Source organism: Phaenicophaeus curvirostris, chromosome 2, assembly GCF_032191515.1.
Source record: "Phaenicophaeus curvirostris isolate KB17595 chromosome 2, BPBGC_Pcur_1.0, whole genome shotgun sequence".
NCBI lineage: Eukaryota > Metazoa > Chordata > Aves > Cuculiformes > Cuculidae > Phaenicophaeus > Phaenicophaeus curvirostris.
The window spans coordinates 10,720,354-10,734,262 of record NC_091393.1 but is presented as its reverse complement, the minus strand read 5'-3'; the positions used below and the strand labels follow the sequence as shown (position 1 = coordinate 10,734,262).

At 40.8% G+C, this 13,909-nt stretch overlaps 1 protein-coding gene across 5 annotated transcripts in view; it reads right to left on the bottom strand.

Moving 5' to 3' along the window:
• The window catches only part of CEP162 (centrosomal protein 162), a 47,475-nt gene extending 36,006 nt beyond the window's left edge, over positions 1-11,469 (bottom strand). For 3 of the 5 annotated variants that reach the window (XM_069851213.1, XM_069851216.1, XM_069851215.1), the window contains exons 1-4: positions 10,185-10,322; positions 9,269-9,372; positions 3,196-3,334; positions 529-639 (exon numbers count right to left, since the gene is read on the bottom strand). In XM_069851213.1, coding sequence (XP_069707314.1) covers positions 529-639; positions 3,196-3,334; positions 9,269-9,328 — 310 coding nt within the window. In that variant the 5' untranslated portion in view covers positions 9,329-9,372; positions 10,185-10,322. Of the gene's footprint in view, positions 1-528; positions 640-3,195; positions 3,335-9,268; positions 9,373-10,184; positions 10,323-11,449 lie in introns of those variants that run through there. The other 2 variants (XM_069851214.1, XM_069851217.1) reach the window with 2 other exon arrangements.
• Between the last annotated feature and the right edge of the window lie 2,440 nt (positions 11,470-13,909).

The window sequence follows — 13,909 nt, the reverse complement described above, 5'->3', positions numbered from 1 at the left end:
ATTACTCTTTGGAGCTTCTCTTCAGAAAGCAAAAAAACTGACTTCACATAAAAGACTGAATCTGAATTTACATTGGCCTAAATAATCTTGCAGATCAAACAACTTAATTTATCATTATTACTCTAAACTGTACTGTTTCCATTCCAGGAACAGCATACACGAAGAAGCCTACTCATCAGCAAAGGGAGAAGAATCACGTCAACAGAAAATAAACAGAATACTTCTCCGACTGCAGTCTTTAGAATTAAAGAAATAGAACAGTGAATATTAATATTCCTGGCTCAAATTCAATACAGTCTGTCCTACTACATCACTATAGGTAGTGATACATGATGCAAACACAACTGAGCAGAAGTTGGCACAGTTACTAGTTTCTTCAGGAAATGACAAATGAAGTACATGGCAGCTTGCATTCAATAACACCACTATGGTCAAACAGACTATCTGCAAAGGATTTTCGACAGGAAATGCACTAGTAATACAAGGCTGATATTGAATACATTTAACAAAACATATTTCATCAAATACCAGACTCAGAATCTGAATGAGGATTCTTTTGTTCATTATTTTCCACTATTTCAGCATGGCTTTCCATCATTTTCTTCTCTTTTCTCAGTTTAACAAATCGTGTTTGAAACTCTTAAAAAGTAAAACAAACAGCAAGAACAGAAAGGCAAGCGAGACAGGACAGTAATTCTTATTATCCAATTTCTTTTTATAATTTAATCTATGAAAGCAAGTAGCAAGAACATTTGTTAGAGGTAGGTCTATAACCTGTCAAATATGAAAGACAGTATCTTGAATCATAATTTGCACATTTTGGTTTAAAGCTGAAGAACAAGGAGTTCAAACGTGCCTAGAATCACAAGTTGAGTTATTTTGAAATATACTTCATACTTCTCAGCAAAATGAACCAGAAATATTCTATGCTGTTTACCACTAATGTACCAAACCAAGTGAAAATGGGCTATTTTTTAAATATCTACCTATGCCTTGGCACTTCTGTTAACAAGATGCCTTGGAAAAAACAATCAGACAACCAATAAATGTATAGTGTACATTTAGTCTTCCAGTCATCTCTCTCTGTCTTTCAAGAAAGTATGATAGAGATACTGAAGTATCTCAAAACAAAAACCTTAAACTGGAAAGAACTTATCAGCTTGGCGCATTATTCAAACTAATTACCCAGATTTTGTACTTTGTTAATATAACAATATGCCTATACAGTGCCACCCAAACACATACGTATAGTGCACGTATTCGTAATGCATTGCCTCACTGTGGGTGGAGGTAAGATCTGTACATTTACATAAGTTTGATTCATGATGATAAAACTTTATTAACAGGCTGTCAGCTAATATAATTTTTGAAGTCCCATCTGCAACCAAGGTGGATGTTCAAAGCGTAGAAGAATACACAGAGACGTCTACAAAATTTCAAAGTATGCCAACATTATACTTTTCAGAAATTAAATTCGGCTTATTTTCCAAATTTCAGCATTATTTTTTTTTCCACATGACAATTACTTTACTATTTAGGACACACATAGTAATTTTATAAAAAGCTACAAATCTAAATTATCTTTTCAGTCATCCTGTGCAGTAATGTGTATTTCAATGCTGCTGTGCCTTCATCCATTATTATTAGTACATCTTAACAACATACTGCACAACATATACCTGCTGAAGAACATTATATCTGGCAAAATTGTATTTGGCAAACTACTTGGAAGCATACAAGACAGAGACTCAGAGAGGAAAAAAACAGCAGTTCTAGAAGCCACACTGAATTCCTTACAGTCACCTGACCTGTCATTTTAAAACACTGGAAGTATACCTAAGTTAATGAAAATCATAGCAAGGTCTGTAGCGCGTGCACTCATGTATAAATCCCCTTCTATGGGATTCATCATTCTCAGTTATAGCCACATATAAATTATGTACTTTTGCAACTGCAGAGGAAAACTCAGTTTACACTGAAGCTGGCTGCTGGCTTCTGCAAATGCCTCTCTATTCACTCCAAGGTAATTGCCTTACAACTAGACTTTAGTTAGCAGAATGGTATCAATCATAGTACAGATTGCTCCTGTATTACACAGTTGCTAATCTATGACCATGCTTGTTAATACAACTGCCATCACTTGCAAGTATCCAGTGTGACAAATACAGCCCTTTCCTCATAGAATGGTACAATCAGGAGCTCTGCTTCATGCCACCGGGCTACAGTCTTCTTGCCAAACAGAATCTAGAAAGCCCTCTAGTAAAACTTAACCTCTCTGCTTGGCAATATTAAAGTACTAGGGGGGATATGGCTTACTGTGTATGTCCTAGAAGCGCAGAATTCCACAGAGTGTGATGAAAAAGCGTAGATGAAATAAAACTAACTATAATGTGGCTGGAAAAATGGTGTTCAGGGAAGAATTCAGTGCATAGATCTAACATATTTACATCAGCTTCTAAGTATTCTCAGTTTTATTATGTCTAACTGCCAAGACATGCTGGACCTTTGATTCAAAAAGCATTATACACGGATTACTTTCAACACCCTCTGAAAAAATCCAGCCCCTCATCAAGAATATTGATATGTACATGCTAGCTTCTCTGGCAAGTAAATGGATTCCATACCAGTAAAACTGGGTAGGCTCACCTTCTGAATGTTTTCCTGGTAAAGAAGTTTTCTTTAAGGCAGACTTTAAAAAGTTTACCAGAACTCTCTTTTTATTTTATGCAGATCGAGCATGTTTCAGCTGTAATAGCTTCACCTTTAGTTAAACTACACAGCAGATAATATATTCTTAGTTTTAAAAATAAAAGTGGTGGATCTGGTTTGGATGAGAATAACTTGATTTAATCACACTATTTTTTCTGATTCTGCTTTGTATTATACTTAACCCACAGAAGCACTGTTCTCTAAAACTTGTATTCATCCTGCCTTTTAAGTACCTAGCCCAGCGTCTTTTGGTTTAAGCAGCATGAGAAGCATCAAAGTGATCAATGGGTTGCCTCAAGCTTCTCAGAAAAAACCTTTTAAGAAACCACGATTACATTTGAGTTTTATAATTTACAAACTTGGATTGTAATGTTCTAAAGGACTTGAAAGGCATGAACTTAACCTGAAACCAGATCTATGTGAAGCATGAGAAAGAACTAGCCTGACCTCCTGTGGCCAAAAAAATTACAAAACTATGTTATTTACCACCATCATCCAAATCTTCCTCAGATATCCACCACGGCACTGAATCCTTTTTCTTTGTTTCTCTTTTCCTGGGCTGTCCCAATGTCTCAAGAATGCTGGATTTTTTCTTTGAATTTCCAAGTGAATCATCTGAAAGAGACTGAGTCAATTGCATACAAGATTAAAGACGGCCTTTACATTTTCACATAGTTTAACTGTCTTTCAGCCACTCAGTTCAGGACTTCAGAGTTCAGGTGCCTCTCTTTACTTCCCACTGTCTGCCTTTTTTCTATATGCAGGCAAAGATGAGTAAGAAACAATAACTATATTCATGTGGCATAATACTGCATATTATACCAACTGCACTGACATATGTTAAAAGTCAAATGCTTAGTAGAATATACGTCCATGTGAACAGCATGATCAGCTCTTTTTCAGTTAGTTACAACATATAAGAACCAAAATCCTGACTACATCCCTGAAGATAATGAAGTAAAGCAGAGGCAGTTTTGCCTTGGCCATGCTTTGTATATAAACAATATTGCTAATATTGTAAAAATAAACCTTCACAAGCAACATCCTAGCCCCCTGCAAACCAGATTTCAGAAACTGATTTTATACTTTGTGTGCACGGAAATGAATAGAAATGTCGTAGCCATTCTCACCCAACTCTGTATATTAAGTTTTCGTTTGTGTTAGTTTGACTGATGGCTTAAATCAATGGAGAAAAAAAAGTTTGTGTATGAACATCCTATGAATTTACGTACTGAAGAGTAACAGGAAGGAAAAGACCTACAGATACTTCATAAGATAGCAGCACTTTAAGTGATGCAGCTTTTTTGAAACAAACAAACAAACCAACCTGATCACTGTTCCTTTCCTTTTATTAAAGCTCTTCCTGGCTTACAGCAAGCTCAAAGCCATAAAGAGCTGTCCAGACACTGAACAAGGAAACACATTCATTAAGCTAGTGCACGGCAACCTTGTATGTTATGTATTCTTTGTGCCTAAACTCAGTAAACATGGTAATCGATTAAGGAGAGTGGCATACTTTTTATTTTTATGTTATCTGTCAGCCATATTTGTTGAAACAATTGTTCTGAAGCACCTTAAAGAACATAGTGAGCAGAGTTAGCAAAAGCTGTAAAGAGTAAGACACAAAGAATTCATATGTGAAATGTGTCACATGGGAAAATTTCAAACCCTTTACTTTTATAATAGCCACAAATAAGAAAAAGTGATAGTACAAGTAGAATCATAGAATCATAGAATGGTTTGGTCTGGAAGGGACCTCAAAGATCATGCAACCTCCCTGGCATGGACACGGACACCTTCCACTAGGTCAGGTTGCTCAAAACCCCATCCAACTGGGCCTTAAAGACCTCCAGGGATGAGACATCAATGACTTCTCTGGGCAGCCCATTCCAGCGTCTCACCACCCTCAAAGTAAAACATTTCTTCCCAATATCGAATCTAAGTCACCCCTCTTTCAACTTAAAACCATTACCCTGACATCCTATCACTGCACTCCCTGACAAAGAGCCCCTTCCCAGGCCTCCTGTAGACCCCCTATAAGTACTAGAAGGCAGCTATAAAGTGTCCCTGAAGACTTCTCTTTTCTAGACTAAACATGCCCAACTCTCTCAACCTGTCCTCGTATGGGAGGTGCTCCAGCCCTCTGATCATCTTCGTGGCCTGCTCTGGACTCACTGTAACAGATCCACGTCCTTCCTCTGCTGAGGACTCCAGAACTGAACGCAGGACTCCAGGTGAGGTCTCATGAGAGCTGAATCAAGAGAGAGAGAATCACCTCCCTCAACCTGGTGGACACACCTCTTTTGATGCGGCCCAGGACCTGGTTGGATTTCTGGGCTCTGAGTGTGTTTTGCCAGCTTATGTTTATCTTCTCATCCACTAGCACCCCTAAGTCCTTCTCTTCAGGGCTACTCTCAATCCATTGTCTGCCTGGCCTGTATTTGTGCTTGGGATTGCTCCGACCCAGGTGCAGGACCTTGTATTCTGTCTTGTTGAACTTCATGAGGTTCACACAGCCCCCCCTCTTACGCCCATCAAAGTCCCTTCAGATGGCATCGCTTCCTTCCACCATGTCCAAGTGGAGATTGGTGACAAGTGGCATCCCTCAGGGTTGGTATTAGGACCGGTACCGTTTAACATCTTTGTCTGAGACACAGGCAGTGAGTTTGCCAATGACACCAAGCTGTGTGGTGTGGTAGATACACTGGAGGGAAAGGATGCCATCCAGAGGGACCTAGAGACAACAGAATTGTGGGTACTTAGTATGTAAAACACAAGAGGATGTTTTATTAAAACAAGTCTCTGCAGTCTACTGCCTGGTTCCTGTTGCATAAAATGTGCTACCATAAAAGCTTATCTTTACTATATATATAATGCTTCAGTTTATATAAGTCTAACAAGAACATTCATAAATTAACCGCCAATTATTCAAAACTATCATTTAAGAAAAAATAACTAAAAAAAATACTTATGAATATCTCTGACCAATAGCATCTTTAAACCTTACAGTTTCACTTGAGAATACTAAATGCCTGTCATACAGTCTCAGAAAGAAAATTTGAGCGCTCTGAGGCTTGCACTTTAGTGAACCATAATTTTAATAAATTATGAAACTGCTAGATAACAATACAGTTTTACATGCTTAGTAACTGCCCTATAAATAACAACCTTCTTGCACTACTCACAATGCTAGTACTAGTGCTGCTGTCCCCAAAGGCCGGACTGCCTCCTGCTAGCTAGGACTACTGACAGGTGCTTGATGCAAGCTCTGTTATCGCTTGCCATTTCTTTTACGACTAACAGTACGCTCTTACTCTGCAAGCAGAACTTCAATGATGCCTGTACTCCTTAGAGTATTGTAACTTAAGAAACTGTAACTCCCACAGGTTGTTCTCGAGTTCTGGAAACTTTCTATGTCCAGCCGTCTTGTCAATTGCAGACAGTAAAGTTGCAGCAGCTGGAGAAAAAATGCTGACATAAAAATACTAACACATTTTTTCCCACATGTCAGTTGTCTCAACAGCAAAACTTACAGATTATTTTTTTCCTTTGAAAAAAAATAGTCAATAAATCAATCTACTTTTTGGACCAGTAATGGCTTTTTAGTGACAGTAAGTGGCACCAATTACTTCCTTCCCCTCCGCTGTTAAACAGCCTGCCAGCCGTTTACCAAGGCAGACAGACACACACAGAGAAAGCCTCAGTTGTTTAATCTGAACTTAAATAAAAGCAAAAAGAGTCAGTTTTAGAACTGGGACAACTTCATGTCACATAATCAGCTTACTGCTTCCTATACACATAAAGGAACTTAAGACAGGTAACACAGGACTCATACTTTCATGATCAGTTGTCCTAATTATTTAACAAAACAGACCTTTTCAAATAAACCAAGTCTACTTCACATTATATTTTTAGTATAAACTATTACTTTAATATATTTGATCGCTTAATAAAAATTAAGAATGTTTTTCACACATGGTTTAATGTGCAATGTTACTCTTCCAGGTACTGCTTTACAGATTTTCTATTTAAGACGGTATAGCCTTTTGTTTTGAAAGTCTTCCTTCTCAGCTGTCCGTGAATATCACGTAGAACAAAAAACAGCCTAGAAGACTAGAAGCAGACATTGTCTTTTTCCTAACTTGGCTGTGTTTGAAGTGTAATCAAAAAAGCAATTAATTGAAGCACTTTGTATCAGAAAGAGCTCCTCACATTGTGTGTCCCAAGGGAACTTCATAGCCAACACTCAGTAAACTCAGGAGCTATACTGGTATGACAGATGATCCGTAAATTAAAGTGACAACAAGGAAAGGAAGCTAAAACAAGATACTGGTGGTAGGAAGGGGGAGGATCACAGGCACACAGACAATGGAGGAGGAAGAGAAGAATTATGGATGACAACAGGCCATTCTCCAAGGGGCTGGGAATGCCTGACCAGGTATCCTACAAGCAGTAATTGTTATTACACATTTGTGTTTCCTTCTGTATAACAATAAAAGCCTAGAAAATCATCTTCACCAATAGATTTTAAATGTCAGTGCATATTCCAAAAAACCGCTTTAGTTTAATCCTCATATTAGACCTACATCATCCAACTGTATCTACAGTCTTTCTTTATATGTTTTAATTGCAAACATACATAACCCTCCCCCAAAACAAAGGCAGCTTTACTATGAGTTATTTAAAACAGAAAAATGCTGCTCCGTTTCTTCTCTGAAAGATTTGCTTAAACAACATTATCTCCCTCAAACTACAAAGAAACAATCTTTGCTATTCCCTACCCCACCTCCTTTGTTACACTCTCAATATGAACGTCACCTACACAGCAATTTCAGTCAACAAAGCACACAAGTTTCTTATCTTTCTACCATTAAAAGGCTGCACACCTTTTATAAAAAAAAAAAAAGTTAGGGGAGGTAAATAACAGAAGTTTCATGTATATAAGGTAACAGAGAGCAGATAATGCCATTCTCATTTGGGTCTGTATCAAGCTGGCAAAGCATAAAACCCCCCATACTTCTAATGATTAGATTGGTATAATGATCAGATTGGTATTTACAAACAGTTGTAGTTTGAAATGATAAAAAACAATTACAATATGAGTTATTAGAAGTTACATTGTCTAGAACACGCCAAATACTGCTTAGAAAAAAAATTGAAATAGCTGTATTGAATTATTCTCACTCAAGCATTCTCAACGTGGACAATAGCTGAGAAGCAAGAAGAGCGTGTCAAATGAGGAACAAAATATGCAGAGTTCTGTCAGATGTGCAAAATAAATAAAAGAATAAACCTCCTTTCTCTTCCCCAGAGCAACTTTCTTCATAACAATAGTAAGTAAAAAACTTGTGACAGAAATGCAGAGCCTACTTTTATATTTTTACTAACATTAATAATTTCAGTGAATTCAAGAATGTTGATTCAATTACGTCATCAAGTGACAGGCCAAAATGTACCTTTAAGTTATTTGTGAATCTTAATTTTCGAATGGCATTTTGGTTTTCTGTTCTCTCAACACAGTATTGCTCAGTGAAGTTTCATGTATTCTGCACCTGTAAAAGCCCCTCAGAAGCTGCATGGTCAAGGTGAAGTTACAGACCTACCCAGGAGAGTAAAAATCTTGAAAAAGCAGCCTCTGGTTACCAGTACAAAGTGCAATTTTTTACAGAATGCAGCACCTACGTTTTTCACAGGCAAATAAATTGTAGCACAACCTCTGCATCAAAAAAGCCCAGCTTCCAGTATGCATTACATATAACAGAGACCCCAAAAATATTTTTTGCCATCATTAGCTACACTTACATACTGTAACAGAATCTAGTAAGGACCTTATGGATGAAGTATATATATCCTAGGGTTACCACACTGTGTCTCTGATAGACTAGAGGGCAAATTCAGAAATTACAGGCCTATATGCAGTGGAAGAAATATACCAAGTTAGGACATTTCTACCGCATCTGATAATTGTTAGCTTAAGCCACAGCCCACAGACCTCCATGATTTTGCCTGCACTCAAAATTATCAAGCACCATGAAGGAATCAATTAAAATTTTCTAACCACTACACCATACTTAACTTTCTTAGGATTAATACAAGAATTTTTAAATAGAATCCAGTAAAACTAGGCTTTGCATAGAAAAATAAGGAAATTCTTAAGATATAGCTTGTGCCTACATACAGGAGAAGTTTTTAATCTCATTTTCAATTCTCGTACCACACAATTAAACACACAATTTCGTAACACACAATTAAATTGAAACAATCTCGTAACACACAATTAAATTGAAACAAAAATCAAGAAGCAAGGGCTTCTTCTGAATGTATAACCAAACAGTGACAAAATATTTAATCACAAAACTGTTCTCTTGATTTCAATGCAGCAAAATAGTATGAATTAAGTTTAGCAACAAAGCTAAGACCTTGCAAAGACACATATGTAAGACAGCTTTGTGAATTAGGTGATAAAAGCACAGCTGCAACTTCCATTTCATATTCTTTCATACTCAATTTCCCCGTATTTTGATAGAGAAAAGGCATATGACTTTCCTCTGAAACGTACCTCTTTCAGAAACTCTTCAAACTGCTCATCTAATTCTTCTTTTGATAATCCATGAGCCATTGTCTGCAACTGGATGTTACTGTCCAAGCAACTGAGTTTTAAAACTAAAATTTAAAATGAAAATAAAATTAATTAAAAGCATTCTAAAATTAGAGGTAGCCTAGTGATTTGCTGCTTTCACAGAGAGCTATGAGCAAAAAAACATCTTGAGAGAGATACCATATTTCATTAATCTGAATTATTTACTGAACAAGGCAATCAATGCAAACATACCTGGACCACCCAAATTCCTTATAAGCAAAATACTCCTTTCCAAAAAAAAAACAGTTTCAGCATTTAAACTTTGAGAGATAAATTAAACATGATTCTCTTTATCGTCTTTACATTCTTCTTCAAAAGACAGCTCTCTTAGCTACCCACAATTACATAGACTGTCAATGATGAAACAAGAATCCACAGCAGTAATACTTCAAATTCATTTTAAGGGCTTTTAATTCCTTCCTAAGTTTCTTCTCCAAAACTGGAGACATTCAGTTTTGTTCCATCACCACTGCTGTGCTTAGGCCTCATTAAACAATAAATGCATGAAAGTGTTTAAGATAAGAGAATCTGCCCTGACATCAAAAGTTGACAGCACTTGCCTCCCTCCCATTCCCAAAACTCTGTGTTGACTTTTCAGGTATAAAATATGCCCCACACTAAAAATGCTACACAGCTTTTGTGTATCACACTGCTCAACACATATGGCTACCTTCCAAACTGCACATGTATAGCAGCATTAAAGTACCTTAACATTTTCTATGCTGAGAAGTGCTATGTAAGCATAAAAGGGCTAAACATTTGCAGAAATGCTTTTATCATTAAATAAAACCTCTCCTGATATGCAGCCCTCTCAGTACACAGGACTGTTACCTACCTAGGAAATTGATTTTGACAGATGAGCTGTGACAACTGCTTCCTGCTTTCACTCCTTATTCATCCATAGACCACCCAACGCTTTGGCAGTTTTTAAAAATAAAGTTATAGCAGACTGCCTAGACTTTGAATTGAATCAGATAGCTTTACATAAGCCCTTGGACAATACCTCTGAAAACATGGTAAGAAGATTAAGAATGTTACCTCTCCTGACACAGGTAATCCAGTATCCTTTCGTACTTTTCCATCAAAGAACACTAGGTGCTAAACACTAGATGCTTTAACTACTTGAGCAAATGGAGAATACTTAATCCTAGCCTTGCGAGAAAACCAAACTGATTCTTCTGACATTACCTGTACTTCTGTCTGACTTGTAATTACAGCTTTTATAAAAATTAACAGTACAAAACTTTTTTTCAAAAGGACAATAAACGTGTCACAAAATTTCCATAATGGAAGATTATAGACAAGCGTTACCCTTAACAAATGCACTTTAGGGCCAAACCTTTAGAACCGGGGGCTCACAAACGACTTTCTGCATCAACAACGAAGTCACTTGCAGGAATATACTCTACAACACAGTGCAGAAAGCAGCAGTTTGGGGAGCGTATGGTTAAACCACAGGCATGCAGGGAAGCTTATACAGCCTAACACATCTTACGTACTGAGGAGACCTTTTACTGACCTTCCAATACCTGAAGGGGGCTGGGGAAAGGGAGCTGGGAAAGCTGGGGAGGGACTGTTTACAAAGATTTGTAGTGATAAGACTAGGGGCAATGGGTATAAACTGGAGATGGGCAGATTTAGAGTAGACATAAGAAAGAATTCCTTCACTATGAGTGGTGAGGCACTGGCACAGGTTGCCCAGGGAAGCTGTGGCTGCCCCATCCCTGGAGGTGTTCAAGGCCAGGCTGGATGGGGCCGTAGGCAGCCTGAGCTAATGGGAGGTGGCCATCAGACCCCCATGGCAAGGGGTTGGAACTCGATGACCTTTAAAGTCCCTTCCAATCCAAACCATTCTATGATTCTATATAATCTTTCAGCCCTCCCAAGGCTGGGGCCGGATCCTCCTCCTCCTCCCCCGGCTCCCTCTAACGCACCCACAGAGCTGCCACCCGCGCTCTCACCGCGGCCTCGGCCTGGCGGTTAAGGCGGGAAGCGGGGCCCGGAGGGAAGAGGTCGTCGCCAAGCCGGGCTGGGCTCCGTTCCCCACAAAGGGGGTCGCTCCGGAGGGCGGCGGGGACGGAGCGACCCCCGGGCCCGTACCTGGGTCGCTTCGGGCCCCTCCGGGCCTCGGCCGCCTCCCTCGCTGGCGGCGGCGGCGACGCGGTTGCCTTGGAAACCTTGCCGGCCACCGTAGCGCGGGAAGTCACGTGATCCCGCCAAGCCCCACCCCCCCGCCTGCTCCTCGACGCGGCGGCTGCGCGCCCGCCCTCCCACCAGCAGGCGCCGCCTGCTGGTGGGAGGGCGGGCGCGCAGGCCGCGCCGTCGAGGAGCAGGCTGGGGGTGGTAGAGGAGGAGGAGGAGCTGGAGCTGGAGCCGGCTCCAAATTACCCAGAGTTTTGACTGCTGCAAACTTTCACAACATTAAAATCAGACCTCGGAAAGTAACAGAATATGCATAAGATTTCTGGGGGAAATTATCATAGAATCATAGAATAACCAGGTTGGAAGAGACCCAACGGATCATCGAGTCCAACCATTCCTATCAAACACTAAACCATTCCCCTTAGCACCTCGTCCACCCGTGCCTTAAACACCTCCAGGGAAGGTGACTCAACCACCTCCCTGGGCAGCCTCTGCCAGTGCTCAACGACCCTTTCTGTGAAGAATTTTTCCCTAATGTCCAGTCTAAATCTCCCCTGGCGGAGCTTGAGGCCATTCCCTCTTGTCCTGTCCCCCGTCACTTGGGAGAAGAGGCCATCACCCTCCTCTCTACAACCTCCTTTCAGGTAGTTATAGAGAGCAATAAAGGCTTTCTTCAGCCTCCTATTCTTCAGGCTAAACAACCCCAGCTCTCTCAGCCGCTCCTCATAAGGCCTGTTCTCCAGCCCCCTCACCAGCTTTGTTGCTCTTCTCTGGACTCGCTCCAGAGCCTCAACATCCTTCTTGTGGTGAGGGGCCCAGAACTGAACACAGGATTCGAGGAGCGGTCTCACCAGTGCTGAGTACAGAGGGAGAATAACCTCCCTGGACCTGCTGGTCATGCTGTTTCTGATCCAAGCCAAGATGCCATTGGCCTTCTTGGCCACCCGGGCACACTGCTGGCTCATGTTCAGTCACTGTCAACCAACACCCCCAGGTCCCTCTCCTCCAGGCAGCTTTCTAGACAGACTTCTCCTAGTCTGTAGCACTGCGCAGGGTTGTTGTGCCCCAAGTGCAGGACCCGGCATTTGGCCTTGTTAAACCTCATGCCATTGGACTCTGCCCAGCGGTCCAGCCTGTTCAGATCCCTTTGCAGAGCCTCCCGACCCTCCAGCAGATCGACACTTCCACCCAGCTTAGTGTCGTCCACAAACTTGCTAAGGGTGCACTCAATGCCTTCATCCAGGTCATTGATAAAGACATTGAACAGGGCTGGACCCAGCACTGAGCCCTGGGGAACCCCACTTGTCACTGGCCTCCAGCTGGATTTCACACCATTTACCACCACTCTCTGGGCCCGGCCAGCCAACCAGTTTTCCACCCAGGAGAGTGTGCGCCTGTCCAGGCCAGAGGCTGACAGTTTCCAAAGCAGAATGCTGTGAGAAACTGTGTCAAAGGCTTTACTGAAGTCCAGGAAGACCACATCCACAGCCTTTCCCTCATCCAGCAGCCGAGTCACTTTGTCATAGAAGGCGATCAGGTTAGTCTGGCAAGACCTGCCTTTTGTGAACCCATGTTGACTGGGCCTGATCACCCGGTTCTCTTGCATGTGCTTCATGATAGCACTCAAGATCACCTGCTCCATGACTTTCCCTGGCACTGAGGTCAGACTGACAGGCCTGTAGTTTCCTGTGCATGTAGTTTCCTTTATGCATATAAGTGGGAAATATATTCTGTAACAAGCCCTTGTCTCATTGCACATGATTGATGGAGACCACTCCCGCGTGTTGCCCAGGCCTGATAAAGGGTGCTTGCTTTCTAAAACTCCAAACTGAGTCTTAGAGAGTTTTATTTATTTTCAGTATTAAACTCACCCCTTCTCGCTCTGGCACAGCAATCCCCTCCTAGAGGTTTTCTGATGTCCCCACTGCAGCTGTCGCCTGCCGCCCTTCTAATGCATTTCAGCACATCCCTGGAAATGTTTAAAATATGCAGGGAAATTAATGACCCCTGTTTCCCTGGCCACTGTCTCTCAAACAACCAGAGAACAATCGCGGTCTGTGCTTGCATGTGCTCCCCAGTCAGGGTCTGCCGGGTGTGTTTGTTGTGAGAGTCACGTTGCTTAAGGAATTTTTACACCAGCGTTTAGTAAATGGCAAAATAAAACAAGCTTGCTTAAGAACACAAATGAACATTGTTCATGCGCACACACATGCACGTGTTTTGATTCTCTGCTGAGCAGACGTGAAAACGTATCCTTCAGTGACTATTGGATACTCATCGCAAATAAGAAACTAGTTAAAATCCTATTACTGCCTCTCATTTCCTGTTAGCTTGAGAGATAGAGACCGTGCTTCCAACATGGCCTTTATATATCCCAGATTTTTTAATGCAGGTATAAATTATAGTTAAAATTCAAAG